Genomic DNA, 19927 nt, shown 5'->3' on the forward strand with positions numbered 1-19927 from the left:
CACACTTTTATGTAGCTTAATATCTCCTGTTTCGCGAGCAATTGAGGAAATGATTCAAGTCATATTTAAGAACCATTATTGCTGTAACAGAGATTGACATCATCAAATAACATTTTCTAAGAAACTTGTTGTAGAGTAGTAATAATTCCAAATGATTAAATATCTCGAGAAATCCTGCAAAGTGTTCCAAAAGATAGTAACATTTCTAGTAGATGCTGAGTTTAGTCCACTGAATGAAGTAATAAACTATAAATCTTCATCTCAGACTCATTCCACTGCCCCAGCGCCGTTTTTCCGCATCGATGTGCCTGTTTCGGCCCCTCGCCATCCCTCGCTGTCCCTCGCACCCATCCATACTAACCCTTTCAAAGTGCACCTGACCGTTGCGGGCCTCGTTCCCATTGAAAGGAAAATCTAATCGGCAGGTAGCTCATTTGTAACTTTATGACAAGCCGGCGGAAACGGAACGACGAAACCAACCGGACACAAAAATACCGTCCCATTTCACCCCCACTTTATGGCGTCCAATGCTGAATGGAACGGCCAATCCGCCCAGCTGCTCGCTCTTTCTCTCTTTCGCTCTCTTTCGTCACGGGGCGCCAATTTCTTTGCGAAATTACTGTCCTTCAGCACACAGCGCTCCTTTGATGATGAAAGGCAACTTGTTAAATCCAAATCCTCCATCTCGTTTGCCCGCTCGTCCGTCCGAGTATCCCGGACGACGGCAGCGATTGCTTCGGTCGGCCGAGTTGGGCAGCGGAGAAAAAAGGACTCGAGATTAATAAGGATTTTCCTTTCCGGAGCGCACTCAATAGATCACTAGCAATTGAGGGCCATTAATTTGCACGTGAAACGAACGGCCCTCCGTCCGGGTGTTCGGGGATGGGAGCTGCCCGGACAGTCCGGCGCATCCGGCTGAAGGGGGCAGCCATCAAGGATCCGCTGCCGGTGTGCTGTGCTTTGCTTCGCGTGGCTGCACTTAACGAGATAAACCATTCGCCCCTTCCCCAAGGGGAAGGGAGGCATGAAGCGAAGGGTGGTAGAACGAACTGAACTTTGGCACTTGTTCCTATTAAGCTCAATTTGTTATCGAGGCGCCCTGTATCGTTCCGGCGGGTTGCAGCTGCCGGCCCGTTTTTGTGCCGGTTGTATCGGCCATCCTTTTTTGTTTTATCGTTGTTAAAGCTCCTATTCACTACTAGCCATCGCCTCTACTTGGCGCTCTATAATGAAGACAATTTTGCTGTACCGATCAGCCCAAAAAGGGTCGCGATCCGTGGGTCGTTAGGATGGAAAACTGTTCAAATGTTGCCATTTATCATAAAGCATTGGGCGTTACTTAAAGAGTTTGGTCGGTTGGAACGCCTTGCATAAGGAAAAGCCAAGCTGAAACCATTCCAAATGCACAACGCCACTTCGATCCTTAATGGCCTCTCTCTGGATCTCTGACAAAGAGGCACAGAGCAACTAGAATCCAATACCGCTTGCGGTGGTTTCCCGTTGGTCTTTAATGATCGTCGAACGGTGAAGGTTAAGGCAACGATAACATCTTGCCGCTTGGGGAAGCTACAGTAAAACAAAGCAGAAGCGAAATTAAAATCTCATTAACAGATATTGCGAGCCATGTAGGCGGAAAGGAAGGGGCACAAAAAAGGGAAAAGACTGAAAGCAATTCGTTGGCGTAAAAGTTTCTTCGATTTAGCGAACTATTCTTGCGTGCCTTCTCTCCGTGCCGCCGTTGGGAGCCTTCGGGGCCATTCGAACTGTGTGCAGCTGCTGGAATCTTTTGATGTCGATTAGGGCCATATTCTGCATTTTTATACATTCTCTTGTTGGAAAAACGATTTGCTAATGATGCTAGTTTTTCAGCGTTGCTGTTTATAAGACCACAATCCGTTCAGTCTTGTGAAGCAGAGCAAGCTTTATGCGCAATAGTTCAACGTATCTTCCGTACTAACCGCCTAAAGTTAGGCAATTTGTGTTGCAAAATCTGATTGAAAGTAACACTCATTGTACAAGACAGCAATTTTAACCGTCAGTTTCACAACTGAAACGGTATTGCTCGGTGAATTGATTAACACACACACGGTACATGATTAACACACACACACACGCACACACACACACACACACACACACACACACACACACACACACACACACACATACACACACACATCTCAAACTCTTAATTACGATTCCTAATGCTTTCAACCTGCACTTAAAGCTCCTTTCCTATTCGTATGTAACAACTTTGACCGTCGTCGAGCGAACCGAATGACGACAGCAGTAAACACCGACCAATCCGTAAACCCACATGTTTGCCCAACTCGTTAATCGACGCTTGGGCCTCATATTTCACGGGATTTTCGTGCACTCGAAATGAGATAAAGCGAGACGCCTTCCGGCAAATGAGGCACCGCGCATCCCTTGTCTTCGCCACCCGCATCCGCATCGCTTTAATCAATGGTGCCGTGTGAGCAATCTGTTCACAGCGTCTAAGGGCGTTAAGCCGCTTTGCAAAACCTTCACTTAAAAGAACATTTACGCTGCCGGCATATTGCATGTACTACATGCCTCACCGTAATGAATGGCTTGTGCGCTCATACGCCCGAACAAAAGGAAGCAGAAGGGACGGAAGGTGAGAAATAAAAAAGCACACACACATACACACACATACACCTTCTTATCCTCTTAACTAAGGCGGTACAATAGAAAAAGCTTCCTCGCCGGAGCCACAGCACCACATCCGACGCTTCCGCTGAAGTGAGCACGGTGAGTTACGGTGGAAATTGCTTCGACATAAATTAAAACTTCCTCCCACCTTTTAGCCGGCAAGAGCCGGAAGTGTGTCATTTGTAAGTGTGGTTTCATCTTCCCGCTTCGCACGTTGCGTCTGCGACCTTCTCTCGCTTGAGGAGCTGCGGGATGTGATTCTCTCTGAACTTGGATTTTTATTGTCTGCTGAAGAGCGGCACCCTCACCATCCAGCACCACGCCCCACGTTCCCTTCGGTGCTAATTCTTGAACTAACGATTATCCCTTTGCCATTCTTCCCTCGGGGGGGGAGCGATCTGGCTTGCTAGATTGGTAGCCCGTCGGTCGGCCATTGTGAAAATGGGCTTCGCACAGCTCACTGCAGCAGGACGGGGGGGGGGGGGTGTAGGGTGGAAACGGGTTGCTGGTTGGGATAGTAGTAATTACGGTTGATAGAGCATCAAATAATGCTCGGACTCTTCGGGCTCTGGCACGGTGCACGGATAGATTCCTCGCCCGACCTTCGGCCGGCGAAACCAAGACAGTTAATGAACTAATAAAAATAAAATGAGAAACTGAACGCCCTCCCGATTGTTCGTCCCTGGGAAACGCCACCATCATCATCGTCGCTTGCTGTTGATGTCCTCCGCGTAGCGCAGTAAACGTCAGAGTAAAAAGCGAAGCGGACGAAGAAGAGATTCGTCCTTTCATAGCAGCAAGGGCAGAATAAAACCATCCAAAACACACGCCACAACAAAAAAAAACTATCTCCAACGGAAACTTTCCTGCTGCCAAGGAACGAACTGGGAAGCAATGGGTGGAAAATGGCGAAATAAACATCGCCGCCAACGGTGGCACTTGGCAAACCGGTGCTCCGTCGCATCCCGCTCGTTGACCGTCGGGCTGCTAATTTACAAAACTGAGTGGAATAAAAAGTGGGGTTCCGTTTTCTGCACACCCTTGCCCGGGTGTATCGGGTTCAATCCATCTCCGGAGCCGGGAAGCGACCGCTCCATTACGAGGCTAATAATCATGGCCGGCGGGAGTTTCGTTCTGCTGGGGAATGATCGCTGGCGAGCGAGAGAACAAAGTAATTAAGCGCCCGGGCCCGACACTAATTACGAATTCCAACTAATCATAGAAATATGAACGCAATACGTTTCCATACCATGTCCATGCAGTGGAAGTATGGGTGTTTTTTGTTCTGTTTTGGTGTTTTTGTCTGTATCTCATGCAGCACGAATAATTAAAAACGAGTTTATTCTACAAATAGCTTGGAAAAATGGTATTTTATTCAAAAAGCATGCAAATAGAGTATGATTAAATCTCATAATGAGCAAATACCTCAAATGCATTTAATAACGCATGGAATGCTTTTGCGGGTTTTGCACAAACAGAGATGAACCTAATAGGCTAGCATCGACCACATTTCGCTAGAAAAGCTCCTCAAACCCTGTACCATTCCATGATTATTTACACCAGTACATTCAAGTAAGCAACAGGCTAGTGAAAAGCACACGATTGCCGGCCATTTTTTCCCCTCTGTAACGACTGCTTTTGGCAAACCTTTCAATCATCATCATGGCGCGTAAATGCCGGCAAGACATCGAGATGCCCGTGACTAATGGATGGGCGCCCGTGCCCGCAAACCCATGCAAACCCATGGCACGGCCCCGGGCAGCAACAAGACAAAATCGAAACCTTTTCAATCAGTCCGCCTCTCCTCCGCTGCCATAACACGACGACGCATCGACGCGTGTTCCGGATGGACGGGTGGAAAATTGAAATAAAATAAAACCGAAACCTCACTTTACGGCTAGCACGCGTACCCGGCGGACACGTACACGCACACGGAGCCGTAGGCGCGTAAAAACACGCCTAAACCATAACCATCAGGGCTCATCAATAATGCAGCCCTGCCTGAGCTTCGCTGTCGTAACGTCGCACGTTGCCGGGAAGGGGGAAGAGCAGAAAGCGGACAATCCTGTGACTGCTGGTGTTGCCATACTTTGCTCCACTCCACTTCCACGCTGGACTTCCGTTCGAGCCGCACTTTTTGGCGAATGCGTCCTCCTGCACGCCCGTCTGCTAACTGGTCACTGGGGAGCAACCGGTTCGCTTTTCACGCAGGCTTTCCGTCCAGACCGGCGCTAAGCACATTACACGCTCTCGATGACAGCGGTGGACGCGCACACGGCACGCACGGTCCCGGCGTACGGCAATCTCATTAAACGGTTCGCAGTTGCGTGACAACTAAATTTATCATATTTTCACGCAATCACACGCCAACAGAGCGCGGGCAACAGTTTGCTGCCCCTATCCCAGGTGACTTGCGTGCGCCAGATTTAACCTGCCACACACATGTTGCATGACTGGACTGGCATTTGGTGGAGGAGGCGGTTGGGTGAGCTTGGCACCGTGATTGTCGGGGTAATTACACGGCGGGCGTTTCTTGGAAGGGAGGCAAGCAATGTGATGGCGGACATTGTTTTGGCGATGAAAAGCAGCTCTCAAGTGATGGGGGCCGTTACAATGTAATGTCCGTGTTGTCGGTCAGATTTGTTGCCCGCTTCATCGTGTGTTTTATTAGTGGTGTGGTGTGTTTCTTCTTGAATCAACGAATCCATTTTACGGCAATAACTGTCTGTACAATCACTCTCTACCTTCCAACTCGCCTTAATTGAGCACAGTTCAGGCAACACTCATTAAAATATAGTCGCGTTTGATGCACCACCAACAAAAAGCGTTCGCCCACCTGCGCGTTCTTCATTGTACGGTGGAAACAATGTAAAACGAAACCACCCAAATACGCCCAAATGCGACACAGCGGCTACATACGGTTTCCGCTGTCGCACCTACGCGCAAGGGGATTAGAGCTGCTCGCTCCGGGCGGCAACGGTGTGAGCACGCCAGCTGTGCAAAAGCGGAAGCGGATGCTGCCGTGCGCTGCTGAAAACGCGGGAATTAATTAACGATGTATTGTGTGTGTGCGCCAGTGTGTGTGTGTGCAGCAGCTGGTTCGGTTCGGGCAGCGTCATCGGTGAGCTTTGCCGAAAACCCGCCCTCCCACCGATGCGATCAGCATGTTCCGTCATGCAGAATGAAGAAATTGGTAAGGAACCTGCCCCCATTCTGCTGCCGCCGTCGCGTGGTTTTAGTTCGAAAAACAGCTTTCCAGGCGTCTTGTAAGTATTTGCCACCGTATTTCGGTAGATATCGCTTACGGCGTGTAGCGTTCGCCTGTGAGATTGAATTCGCCTTGAAGATGATGTTGATGTCTAAGATGTTGCAAAATAATGCCCCATTCTCCAGGAGAAGACGTTGAGCGTTTGACGGAGACGGTGCCCGCCTGGCGGGAAACCTTTCCCGGAAGGCGTGTTACTGGTGCCGAAAGCACTCCCAAAGCACCGCATGCCGAGGAAACGAGGAGCCGTTGTTTGGAGAATTATTAATTAATTTCTCACCGCTTCCTGTCCTACCGGGTTCGGTTTTTGAGGGGCGTGGAGAGAGTTGGGGGGGGGGGGGGGGGCACTGTTTGAAAATTTTCACCAAAGCATGCTGGCGTCCTCCCAGCCGGGCGAGGGTGCACGACGACAAATCCATTGGCAGCGCAAGGCCTGTTCGCGTGCCCCGGTAATTGCTTTCATGTTCAATTAATGGTTCAATTTGTTTGCTGCGCGCGGGTCGCGTCCGGCCCGGCGATGCTACCAAGTTTCGCGAGTGATCATACTAATTTTTCACCCAAAAGTCAACCGCACTGCTAATTCAATTGACGGACCCAAAGGAAAATAGCGATCCTGCCAATAGGCGCGGGGCTGGAGGGCCTGTTCAGGAAACGAATTTCTTGCCCAAGAATAGAAATCACATTATTTCTCAGAATGCGTCTTTCAATTCATTCGTGATTGAGATTCTAACCGTAGGTACGCGAGTTAATTTAGCCGATGGATGTTTTCCACATTGTGCTGGCTACAGATATTTGCAGTCAAAACATTGTTGGATTAATTTTCCCTAATTTGATTCTCTGCTAGCAGCTGCGCAATATCACCATCCTCACTTTCAGTCCGTTAATTCCCATTAAATCTTTATGAATCGTGTACTTCATGTCACCCAAATATGCTATACCAGATCCTAAAATGCATTTTGTAAGTTTGAGATGTTTTCTTTCTTAATTGAGATGGTTAGAGAAACCCTTATTTAATTTAAATGTTATTCCTTCTAAATAAGTGTCTAAAAAGCAGACAATTGTGAAGCGCATTGCATACTTTTAGGCGGCATACTCAACACAACGCTTCAAGCGAATTTGATACACAAAACATTATTGAAGTATGAGAGAAACATATTGTGAATGTTGCTCAAACGCATCAACGCATCAATTAAAGCACATGTTGATTGGATTTTAATCGTCTAATATAAACATTCTTCTTCTTGATCTGCCAATTATGATTGTACGCCTTAAACTTTCCCTTTCACGCTTGCGGTAGCCACGCACACGTCCTCGGGCCTGCAACCGATGTCAAACATTTATGAGTTAACATTTTCCACCCCCTCCGGTTGCCAGCCCGACCAGCTGCAGGGCTTAATTAAAAATCTCTTAACTCAACCACCCGTTGCCCCCTTCTGACAGCTGCCGGTCGGCCCTGGTAGTAGCAGTGACCGATGCCGTAGCACAAGCTGTTCATTTTAACGGACACTTCACTGCGGAGTGAAAGTTTAATCGCTTCTAATATCGACAGTCGGTCCCACCGGCACAGCACAGGGGCGGGCGACTGCCAGGGATGGAGAAAACAAACGCATACCCCCGCCACGCACATAAACGATCCGGTCGAATGTCATGCGAGTGGTGGGCGGAGTGAAGGGGGTAGAAGCAACCGCTGGAAAACCGGATCTCGTCGTCCATTTCCTTCACCCAACACCCCCGGGTTGGCAACTGGACAGTTCGGGGCAGAAGCTGGTAATCGGTACCATTTTACGACTCACTGACCAAGCTGTCCGAGCGATTCATGGTTTTGATAGTTTTCGGACCCGCTCCGGGAACTACCAAGCACGGGGAGGGAAGGCGTGCTAGTTGGAAGGTTGGGACAATCGAGCTTAATCGGTCCTGGGAGAAAATTAAAAGCCATTTTGCTATCAACCGTAAAAAGGGTTGTAATGCCGATAGTGCGCACCGGGTTTGCAGTTACACGCCAGGGACCTGCGAGTGATAAACGTCACAGGCCGGAGCCGTCGCTATCCTCTCCACTTGCTACCACTACTGCCGGGGTCGATATAGTTCGTTCGGGCCACTTGGGCAACTGGGCCAATCGGCACAGGGCAGCAGCCGCAACCGTTGTTTATGGGACCGATGGTGCCGGGTTTATGAACAAATCCAACAAATATATTAGCCACGTTTTTTTATGTTACGCTTGGGCAAAGCATTTAAATCACTATCACCGAGTCCATAAACTGGACGGACGGCTGCTGTACGATAATCGCCTGTAAAAGCCGTGCGTGCCGGTGAATCACTTTCGCCTGTTTGCCATTAATTTTCCCACCTTAATACGGCCGTATCGCTTGACCATATCGCACACAGGTGTATGAGGGGGCATGTGGTGTCTGGAGAAAGGCGCCGAACGAGAAAGGGAAACGTAACATCCCTGATCTTCGATCTGCACGAGCGTGTATCAGCAAAGCTTCATCTCAAGCGCTTCCGTGCAGGTGTACATAGCTAGAATGTAAGACAGTTTCAAGCGTTTGCAAGCGTTGCCCTGTCCAGAGCGGACCTTACTCAAACGGAATGCGGCACTACCCCGATCTGGGCACTCGCTACAAAAACCGTTCTCCATCCGCTCGCTGACGCTAAAAATAAGCCCAAAACAAATTTCCGCACAAAAGGAGGTCGCCTTCCGGAAGGATAAACCCGGGTGCCGCTTTTAATAAGACTGGGTTAATAAATAACCGAATGGAGCATCCCTCGGCTCCCTTATCGGCTTCTGCTCCTTCCGTATCGATCGGCCAGTGGAAAAATGCTACGACACCAGTAGTACATCCTCGTCTGCTGTTTGCTTTAACCTTTCTCCCGCTTTTAAGCCGTCCAAAACTAAACCAAAAGCATTCAGTGGGGCGGGGGAGGGAGAGATTGCTGCAAGAATTTCTATCCTGCCTACACTTGAACGTGGCAAGATCACTTCACCAGAAAGGAGATTATTTGTTTGTTTTTTTTTGTTATCACGCTACCTACCCCAGCTTTAAGCTCGCCTCTTCTTCAGAGCATTTTTACGGTGGTTCTGCTTGCCTGCACAGCTCAAAGCACAGCTTGCTTTTTTTTTTTACTCAACCCTTCTCAAATGAAGTGAGGTTAAGTGGACGTCAAGGTACACGATCGGACAGCGGCTCTTTTCAACAAAATAAACAACTTACCATGCTCGGTGGCCCACCCACAGCAGCAGAAATGGACGACAAAAATGTTGCAAAACACCAACACACACACATACACGTTGATGTAATAACAGCTCTTAGGGCCGATGCATCAAACTGCTGGTGCCCGGAAAGGAAGGGAAAAGAATAAGAACGGAAACTAACCGAACACAAAAGCCTTAGAAATGGTTCGCTTTCTTGCTTCACTTGTTCCCATGGCAAGTACGTAGGCCACTTAAAAGACTATTTCTCCACCCGGCTCTTTGTGGGGCAAGAGAGCAACATCAGGTAAACCGTCATGATGACGGTGGTGAAAGAAGAAAGGAAAAAACAGTTCCCATCCTATGCAAAGAACCCGACAGCCGAGCGGCGAAACAGAAAAGGATACACATGCTTTCGCATCAACAATGTGACCTTTTTTTTTTTTTTTTTGGTTGACGAAAGTGCGTAAACCCTCCCGCGAAACAGTGCAAAACCCGGTCGATTCAATACCATTAAAGGCCGCCCCAGCAATTGTTTCATTCCAGGGCAGTGGCCGGAGATGAGGTGGACGAATGCCGCCTCGCAGCCAACCGTCCGGACCGACCGACCGACCGACCACGATAATAAAGCACACGAAACACGGGCCTGTCCGGTCCCTCCCCCGGAACACTGCGTGTTTTGGTGCCTGAATTATGCCCGAAAGCTTTGTGCGGGGGAGGTTTTGTTTGAAATGACAATGGAATATTCGGCTGGTGTTGGTGGAAAATGGGCAGCCAACACAATAGGGCAGCTCCCTTTTACCGAAAGGGTCTTGCAAAAACAAACTCGACCGGAGAGCGGTAAAAACACAATAACACAGTTTCGCATGAAACGGGCAAGACGCTCATTGAGGTTGGGATATCTTAAAACGCAAAGAAACAACCCTACCTAACAGCGACAACAATGCAGCATGGCTTTTAAGCGCGCACACACACACAAACATTCCTTTCCAAAGCCAAAGTTCCTTTTGCGGCGTCTGTAACATGTTTCGTTTTCTTTGTTTTTGGCGTTACATCTCCCAACAGTTAGTACAAGGCTTTAACGATCTTTTCCCTCTTATCTTCCTCCCACCACCAGGTCTGCAGCAAAGTGTTCGGCAATGCGTCCGCCCTCGCCAAACACAAGCTAACGCACAGCGACGAGCGGAAGTACGTGTGTGGCATGTGCTCGAAAGCGTTCAAGCGGCAGGATCACCTGTAAGTAGTCGAAGGGACCGATACTAGTTTCGTGCATCGCGTGTTTCATGTTTTGTACCACGAATGATGAGCCGGACTTTCCGTTTTGCTCCCTCTTTCTCTCTCTCTTTCTCTTTCTTTCTCACTCTCCCTCTCTCGCTCTCTCCCTCTCTCTCTTTCTCTCTCTCTCGCTACTCCATTCTCCACACAGCAATGGCCATATGCTGACGCACCGTAACAAAAAACCGTACGAGTGCAAGGCGGACGGCTGCGGCAAATCGTACTGTGATGCGCGATCGCTCCGGCGCCACACCGAGAACCACCACAGTGCGCTCGGGCTGGCGAACTCGTCCGGCACGGCCAGCCCCGGCCCGGGTGGCAGCAATGCTGGACCGCCCGGGGGGCTGAGCCTGTCACCGGCGACGGCAAGTGGTAAGTAGTCGTCTGCTCGTGGGCTAATGAGCTGCTGTGCTCTTCTCCGAATCTTACTGCAATTAATGATGAAAAGATGTATTAAAGCATGATGGTTGGTCATTTTTTCACTCGGAAAAAGAGGATCTCATGTGTGAATGGGGTTGTTTTGGCAGTACAGGTTGAAATGTACAGAGAAATCTAGAGAAATTCAGGGAAATATACCTGCCAATCTGATCTTTTATATGCGAGTAATCAAATTCCAGCAAATTGAACTTGGAAGTTGTCCCCCCGGGTTGGTAAACAATTTCAACATATTCCGGCTGGAAAGTTTAGTTTTCTATCTCTTCAGATCAAAATCTCTCAGCCCTTTTAGGGAGAAATTCATCAAACTGTAGAGTGAGCTGTCAGCAGATTGCATCCATCTCCAGGATAGCTGTAGCGTTGCACAATACAACAAAACAAGCTTGTTTTGTATATTTTCTGATTCTCTTGAATACCCCAGCGGGATGTAATGCAATTTCGCTGCGTGCAGGCGGTAACAAGTGCCCCGAGTAACGTTACTGGCAGTGCGTTATTTTTAATTTAAATTGAATGCAGGGCGCACATTCTCCCGCATCTAAAAGGGAACAAAAGTAGAGCTCTACTCCCTGTGTTCCTGTATGGTTGGTGGAATTCTAGCGTTATATGTTATTGATTGCATGCACGCATACAAGCTGAAATTCATTTTTCGATAGAACATGTTTGCCAAACCAAACAAACAAAGCAATTCCAATGAAGGATGGATGCAGACACGAGGCCGATTTATTGTTCTGCCGCCTCGGCCGTAACAACAGCCGTAAAAGTTTTCAGAATAAAAAAAAATAACTATGTTCAATAGAACAACATTTTTAATGCCATTTAATCAGATCAGCCCTTCTGGCTGTGACCTTTCCCGCTGTTCCCTTCCTTCAGTGATGCTTCGTTTTTTGTGCACAACCACTCAGAGCTACTCAGCCGTACGATACGAGCTAACCAGTGGGGAGTGTCAGCATGTGTGACACTCCTGCCCCGGTTCCGTACGGGCCGATTTTCTGTCTGCTGTGTGAAAGCTTTTCAGCAAAAACCCCAAACCAAAAAAAAAGAAAAACAGAACCACAAAAAGCCCCCTATCCGACACCCCGTGTGGGGGAAATGTTGACGAGAAAGAATTCATTCAAAGTACGTGCAAATGTGCGATTGTTTGCACAATTTTGTGCCCACATTTCTGCACGTTTATTTTCACAGATAGCAGAAATGAGGCAGCAAATAGGAAGCAAAAAAAAACCCCCGGCAAGGATGAATAAAAAACAACCTCCGTAGCACAACAACACAACGTTTGGTTTTGTTCGTTATTGTGGAGTTTGTGTGTTTTTTTTTCTTCTTTGGTTGATTTGGCGATTAGGAAAGAGACGGCCGCATGCATGCGAGCGGTGCCAAACACAGGTCCTTCGGTGAACTTCACAACCGATTCTGCCCTTCACAGTCGTCCGCTAGTGGGCGACAAGGATAAAGAGCAAAAAGGGATTGCTGTTGTCGTTGTTGGAAGGTTTCAGAGGTGTTTTTGTATGTGTGTGTTGCTCCCCAGTGAAAAGTTCGTTCCCGTTTCTGGTACACCTCCTTCATGCCTGCTGACGTAGCCCCATGCTCGATGGTGATGCTGCTGATGCTGGTGCCAAAAAAATGGGGGGGGGGAATCGAACTGCTTACGGACCCGTTTTCCCGAGCGCAGGTACGATCGACTGTGTATTCACGTTCACGTGAAAAATGAAAAAAAAAAGAAACGTAGCACCGGGGAAAATGGAGAGCAGGATAGGCAAAAATTTGATTGGTGCTGACAGTTTATTGAAATTGAATGGGATTTTCGGTTTCCACCACAGGGCTGGCGAAAAGCGGGGGAAGCAGCCGGGGGACGGAGCAAAACTTGGCCGCCCGCCATCTCGGTTGCGTTTGGCGCGCAACATATTTCGATTATGCGCAGGATAGGGTAAGCCAAGCGCCAAGCAAACTGCCAATCCATCGGCACTCTACCCTGGAAATGCTTTCTCATGTGCGCACTTTCTGAGATAAGTTCCAAATTTTTCCAAGAAGGAGGGGGGAAGCGCCGTGTGTCGATTGCACAATTTCCAAATTTGCTGATGCGATCTGTCGGAACGAACGTCGGTGTGTGTGTGTGTGTGTGTCTGCCATGTCGGAAAGTGACGCGTGTGGACGGGCTGAAATAGAGGAAAGCAAAAAATGGCTTGTGGATTCGTTCGATTTCTTTCGCCGTCTCTTCAGTTCCGTTGAAGTGCTTTCCACACGCGAGCCTTTGTGGTAAGGAACCGCTGGAACAATTCGAGCACGCTTCGCCAGTTTGCATTCGATCCGATCCGGCGGGCGCAGCGTGTTCGGCGAGATAAGGTGAATAAATCTGATGATTTCTGACGCTTAGACGCGCACATTTTGCATTACAAGCGGCGTGCCTGACTGGAGTGAAGGAATTGGCCCAAATTTAAACAAAATCTGAGTGTTGATAGGAGGGTTGGGGAAACGGAATAGTGAGACGGAATTTAGGCGAGGTCTTTTCGGACGAAAATTTGTTGGCGTTGGTGTCCAAGTTCGGTGGCATCGAATTGCAATTGTTTGCTTTTGTAAAATCCAGCCAGCGATTCATGGAAGCTACTCATGTGCTTTAAATGCAGACAATCCTTTCGTGTAGGCTTGGGGCTCCCGCCTAAAAAGGCAATTGCAGGCACCTGCTAATAACTCGTAATAATCACATTCATTCTCTTCCACCCAGGCGATGCGAGCTCACCGCATGGAGCAACACTGGTCCAGTACACGACCACGACCGGCAGCGGAACGCCCGGCAGCAGCAGCTCTAACTGCAGCCTTTCGAGCAGCAGTTCGAGCAGTAGCTCGAGTAGTAGCAGCAGCAGCAGCAGCAGCAGTAGCAGTGGAAACGTCAGCGACTCTAGCTCCAGCTGCAAATCGCCCTCGCCAAGCTCGCCGGCACCCGGCACAGGCAATGAGGGACTTACCCGCCAACAGCTCGATCTAATTTCCCAGATCATGCAGCAGACGAAGCAGGCGAATGCGGCAGCTGCTGCAGCCGCCGCCGCCGCCGCCGCCGCTACCAGCACCACCACGAACGGTAGCAGCTCGGTACAGTCCACCAGCCAGAAGGTCCCGGTACGACCACGCACTTGGAATATGCAGGTAAGCTTACCCCGTACGCCTCCAGACTTCCCCGCAACCTAATCAGCGCTAAACTGCGCAGCAGCAGCGAGCCAACGAAATGTGTGCGCTGCGAGTCCTTTAATGGTCGTTAGGCCGCACGATGGTAGCATCAAGCATTTTAACGGCACTTTCCCGCGGAGCCCCCATGATGCCCCCACGTGCTGGTCGCGCTGGGCATTCGCTTTTTGTGTCCCAACTCCCACCCAAGGAGGGTAATTTAATTCTTTCCGCTGCTCGCGGTCCGCGTCCGTTAAGAAAGGCCGGTAAAGAAGGGGAGAGAAAAAAGTCCCTCCCAATGTCCGTTTATATCCAGCGTCTGTCCGACGCGGGCGTACCTCGCGCTGGAAATGGATGCCATTATCATATCCTCATATATCCACACGCTGCACGGCCACCGGGGTTGGAGAGGACACCAGGGACACCCGAACGGAACGGAAAGCGCATTTGGTTGCCATTGCGCCCGCTGGGTTTCGGTTCCGGTGGCGGCGCAACCTTGTCCCGAGAACAATGTCCCGGCGCTGTTTTGCATTTTGATATGGATTCAAGCTTTCCGCTTCGTTCTTTTGCGATTTCAGCGAACATAACGACATTGGGAGTGAAGATATTCCGTCGCCATCCCGACTTCACTCTGATGGAGTTCGAGGGGATGGTGAGGCTGTATCGAAATGTGTCTGTGTGTGTCGCAATGCAAACGATACACCGTGTATTTTCAGCGATCCCAGTCCGAACAACAGCTTCCCACTGGGACCGCTAACGTTCCGCCATCTAGGCCACTCTTCCGAATCGCTTATGCTCTCGATGACAATAAGGGGGGAAGGATACCGAGTGATGTTTTATTCATAATTTGCTCTACCACCATCCACCGGTTCTCCATTTTTCCACACACACTCACACACACAACGTGTCTGCCAGAAAACTCCGGCATCGCGGTCCCGTTCGAATGGAAACTGTGTTTGATTGCGTTTCTCCCTTTTCTCTCTGTTGCTTTTTCGCGTTCATTTTTTTTTTCTTCCTTTTCCTTCCCGGCTCCCTGTGCGCACGTACGAGCGCAGCACTTGGAAACATTCCGACTTACGCCAGCCGCTGGGACGGGCGTGTTGTGTGCTTCGATTGGCACAATGCTTTGTGCCAAGCAGTGCTGGTATGCTAAATCAAAATGGCAACAGCCAACCCGCTCTCGCCTCCCCCCCACTCCCGTTTATGGTCGCACGGTTGGCACGCATTCAGCACGCGAATGGGATCTTGTGAAAACCCTTCGATGCGCGCATTATCGCTTCGGTAGCTTTTAGCGCACTGTTGGGGAGGGAAGGGGGGGGGATAAGTGTTGATGGAATTGCGTCAGCTGGATGTGCTGGAAGCAGCGTACCTTGCTGTGCTGCAAAACTAATGCACTGTTGGCACTTGTTGAAAATGGGCTGACGATACAGTGGGCTGCCTTGATTATTGAGTACGATGATCGGCGGAGTGGAAGCGAATAATGCGCACGAGCGGTTTTCTAAAGGGGCTATTATTCATCCCATTTATGGGACGTTTTGTGAAGCGCTATTTTTAGTAAAATAAGATTCAATCAGGTTATAAAGTCCAATGCGTTAAAACTGTTAAGAAGGGTACCTTGCTTAATGCACTGCATACCTTTAGGCGCTTCGTAAGTGAAGCTGATTATTAGCTTCACATGATTAGCATCTATTGTAGCTTAACAGAACTCAACATTTCTGTAGTTATCCCTCAAAAACCACAACTGCTACTGTTATTGTCCTTGCTTACGAATGATCTGCAAATGGCAGGAGCTAGATTTTGTCCCCAATCCCATATGCTGTATCTAAAAACAAAATAAGATTGAAATAGGCGCCCGAAAATGCCTCACCATAGCAGCATGTTAGCATCACCGATTGTAATCCAGTGTCGCCTAACGCCAAACAATGGTATTGAAAAGAGAAACCGTAATCTCGCCTGTCTGTAACGGTTCATGCGGACACAGGTGTATTTTCAATCATACCGAAGAATGCGTTTTCCCCTTCGCTTTTGTGTGTAAAGTGCATAATGATGCGATCAAAGTCCGCTTTACGAGAGGGACTGCCCATGTGACAATTGTGGCTAAGCAAACCAATTAGAGTGGCTTTAATTAGTGCCGACGTTGTTGCAGGGGTACCATTGGAAACCATTGAATCCTCCCTTTTTTCCCGCACACTATAGTGTCATCTAATTCGAAGCATCTTCCAAAAAAGCCTTTTTTTCGAGCACTTGTAATCTGTTTTCGATGCAATCTTTCCTGCTGCAGGACAAGCATCATGTTGGCTAGAAATAGTCCTATGATTGCCTACCGTTACATGCAATGTTCTACTTCAACACTGCCCCCGTTTCGTTTACAGCAAATGTACCCCCTGTCGCTCCTCTAGTAACGCAATCACACTCAGTTCTTTATTAACAACTACATCTACTGGCCACGTCCGGCAGAGGTGCCGTTTTATGGACAAGGGCCAAAATTCGAGGTATCAAGATGGGCAATGTTTTTTTTTTCGATTCCAAACCCACTGCGTACCATGTACCAACCAATATTGTGTCGGTGCGTTAGTTGTCTCCCGGTGCAGGTACTGTGCCAGTGAATTGCAAAACATCCCTACCGAATGGACACTCGCAACGCAATCAACCTAAAACCGGTGTCCTCCCCTTCGTAGTAGCTTGCTCACACAAGTGGGCACCTGAATGGAGAGACTCAATTTTCAAAAATTGCTATATCTTTTGAGAGCTCTCACCCAAACACACCACACCCACCTCACCCGCAGATAGTCCAAGAGGAACTCCCTTTCCGGTAAGGTGTGGTGTTGGCGCACACAAAGGCAACAAAAGGCAAGGATCAGGCAGCCGGAGCAAATGAAGTCCTTCGACCATTTTGTGCCGGGTTTCCATCATTACCATCGGGGGCCCTTTGCATCAGGGACAGGGATGGGTGTTTTTTTTTATTGTTGCCAGCTCACGGTGCCGATGATGCCGATGGCCGGTAAAGGTTCCCAAGGTATTATTATTATTATTATTGTCATTATCAACAACACCACCGTCATTAAAGTAGATCGAGCTTGGAATATTGGCAATTGTGGCGTGTGTGTGTGTGTGTGTGTGTGCTCTTTTCCCATCGCATCCTTCCTATCCACAGCAGTGTTTCTAGCACCTTCTCTTAACAGGTTGGCATCGACAACAAAGTAAGAGCGGGTACGGTCGAAACACCCGGTGTGAAAACTTTTTATTTTCCCCGGAGAGTTTGAAAACACCCGAAAAGGGAAAAGAAGGCTCTTCTACCGTTGCCGTATCACTTGAACAGTACTTTATAATTTTGAATTCTTAACCACCCGTTGGCTTTTCCCTGGCGACGTGTTTTCGTTTCTCTGCACCATGTGCTTTTTCCCAATTTTAGCAACGAAAAGAAAATACCCCCGCGAAAGCACCTGCTTGAGAGTGTTTTCCTATGAGGTTGGTTTTTTTTAAAGCCGATGAGTGGGGAAAAAACAACAACCCCCACACTCGCACACACACGCATAAGAATACTCATGCCTCCTTTTGCATTGGCAGCGCATAATGAAAATGATCCTCACGCACCGTTGCGAGCTGGGAACGGCAAACAACGGTTATCGGGACCTTTTTTTCGCACGAATAACGAAAAAAAAACACAAGATCTTAACAAGCCTGCTGCTTCTTCTACACACAAACGAATCCACCCAAAGTGGTAGAAAGTGGAGCGCATTATGATAATCGATATGGCAAGTGCTTGCTTTTTATTTCGCTCGCGAAAAGTGTCACGAAATAAACGCTAACGAGTTTTCCCTTCTCCTTCCGTGCCACGGTGTGACCCTTCCGCGTCGTGTGCTTTTCAGTTCAGTTTGCCTCATTATTTCGCAAAGGAGTATTTTTCAATTCTGTTTCAAGCACCGGCTTAGATGAAGGGGCAAGCGCGTCTGGCTGGTAGGGGACGACAATCGACGTGAATTCTTTTCCACCTAAGGTTTCTCAGTTTGCCCTCCCGCATCGAACGGAAGGGATTGTGCGTCCCTGTTCAAAGCCGTTTAAATAAAATACCACTTTTGGTAGCTGCTCCTGCTGGGCGGAAAAAGGCTGACTTCAATAATTCCATGTTTTATGCTATCGCCGTAACACGTTGATTAAAGAGTTCCATCGTTTTGCGGTGCCATTGTGCTTGAAAGTCACACCGCGCAGCGGCCCGATAAGCCGAACGGGCTTTACGCCGGCTCGAAGCAATTTAGCGTCCGAAACAAGCTCCTTGCAGGTGTAATGAAACGTCTTGCCAGCACCTTTAAAGTCGATTCGGCCTTTCCCTCGACCCGTGACGGTTGTAATGTTTCACGGGCTAATGAGCAGCGCGGCGCGATATGAACGCCGGTTGAGCAGAAAATGAAAATTAAGCACATCGGTTTATATCGGCTTCCTTGCTGGCACGGAAGCAAGCTCTCTCTCTCGGGGGTTTCCTTTGCTTGGGGGGGGGGGGGGGGCAGCAAGCACACAGGGGCACCAGATTTTGCTGCACGCCGCCACAGAATTGGTCCCATTCCGGGCCGTACCTTCCGGTATGTGCGGACCCAAATCAGAACCGTGTCAGCAATTCTCGGCCGGCTTATGAATTATTGCCTTCCGCCCCCCCGAGATGGGACGGTCCATTAATTTTGCCACAACTTCGGCGCTAACCCTTATTTTTCTTACGTTTCGCTGGTGTGTCTTCTCATTCGTCTTTTCGGGCTCCGTTTCATTTCCCTAGACGAAGGTGTCCTCCCTCCCTGTGCGGCAAGATAGTGAAAGCGATCGTTTGAGAGAGAGAGAAAAATCAAGAGAACACACACCCTTTTTTGTTTTTCTTTGTGGATAGAATATACGAGTACAAGATGTGGGCATCTAAATGGAGATAATGGTTAGACAATAGCAGTTTTCTCGGTGCGTTTCAATAGCATTGTAATCGATGTAGGCGGCGTAATAAGATAAAGAACAAGGACTAAGATTACGCTGTTAGAAACGCCTAAATGTATGCAATTCGCATCGCTAAAGTATCCTATTTATGGTATGTAAAGCTTAAAACTATGTAAAAAAAAAGGTTCCATAGTAAGGATACTTCTGCGCGAGTTGCAATCGATCGTTCTTCTTCGTAACCCATTAGCACATCGCCAAACACTGTGCTGCGCTACTAACGTACCTAAATGGCGTGGCACTTTTCGTGGGATTTTATATTCAAAGCCACCAAGGGCGAACGCTACAGCCATTGCTATGCTAGATTGAACCATTCCATTTTACAGCCACTAGCAAAACCCAAACAAAAAGCCTTTTACTACCCAGTAAAACCCCTTCCAAAACGGTACACATGTACACGGGCGCAGCAATTCCGGAGCAGTTATAAAAAAGGTGATCTCCACCGATATCGAAATCATCCGACCCTGGTACGTAACGCCGTACCCATCACGTCCATTTCGATGCGTCGTTGCAGGCCGCTTATGAAGAATGTGAATGGATGGCCACCATCATTCACCGTGGCTCGCATCCGCGCTTCATTTCCGATCAGTGCTTTTACGCTACCCTCAAATCAAATCCTTTGCCCAGGAACAGGCTGAGTGGCATAAAGGTTTTAGCGTTTTACCACTGCGTTTCCAGTGTGCGTAGCGCTGGTCTCCCGCGCGACGTGCGTCGAGCGGCGAACCAAACTAATATACGACTGCTTTCAACCGATCGTTACGGCCTATATTTACGACCTTATCCTTTAGCTCACCGATTCAGGGCCCTTCGCCCCAAGAATCCCTTTCGCCGGAAAGGTATTCAGGGAGATGATTTTAATGAACATACACTTTTAGCCTTTGGACGCAGCCGAAAGTAAAGCCCTGTCAGAACCACTCACCATCCGAAAGTTGTGAGTGTTTGTACTGTCATGTATGATTTGAAAC

At 48.7% G+C, this 19927-nt stretch overlaps 1 protein-coding gene across 5 annotated transcripts in view; it reads left to right on the forward strand.

Moving 5' to 3' along the window:
• Positions 1-19927, forward strand: part of LOC121588341 (mucin-19) — a 149134-nt gene that overhangs the window by 116977 nt on the left and 12230 nt on the right. For all 5 annotated transcript variants that reach the window (XM_041906141.1, XM_041906145.1, XM_041906143.1 and 2 more), the window contains 3 exons: positions 10249-10367; positions 10558-10778; positions 13558-13976. In XM_041906141.1, the coding sequence (XP_041762075.1) occupies positions 10249-10367; positions 10558-10778; positions 13558-13976 (759 nt within the window). The remainder of the gene's footprint in view (positions 1-10248; positions 10368-10557; positions 10779-13557; positions 13977-19927) is intronic.

The sequence above is a fragment of the Anopheles merus genome, chromosome 2R (assembly GCF_017562075.2).
Source record: "Anopheles merus strain MAF chromosome 2R, AmerM5.1, whole genome shotgun sequence".
NCBI classification, from domain to species: Eukaryota; Metazoa; Arthropoda; class Insecta; order Diptera; family Culicidae; genus Anopheles; species Anopheles merus.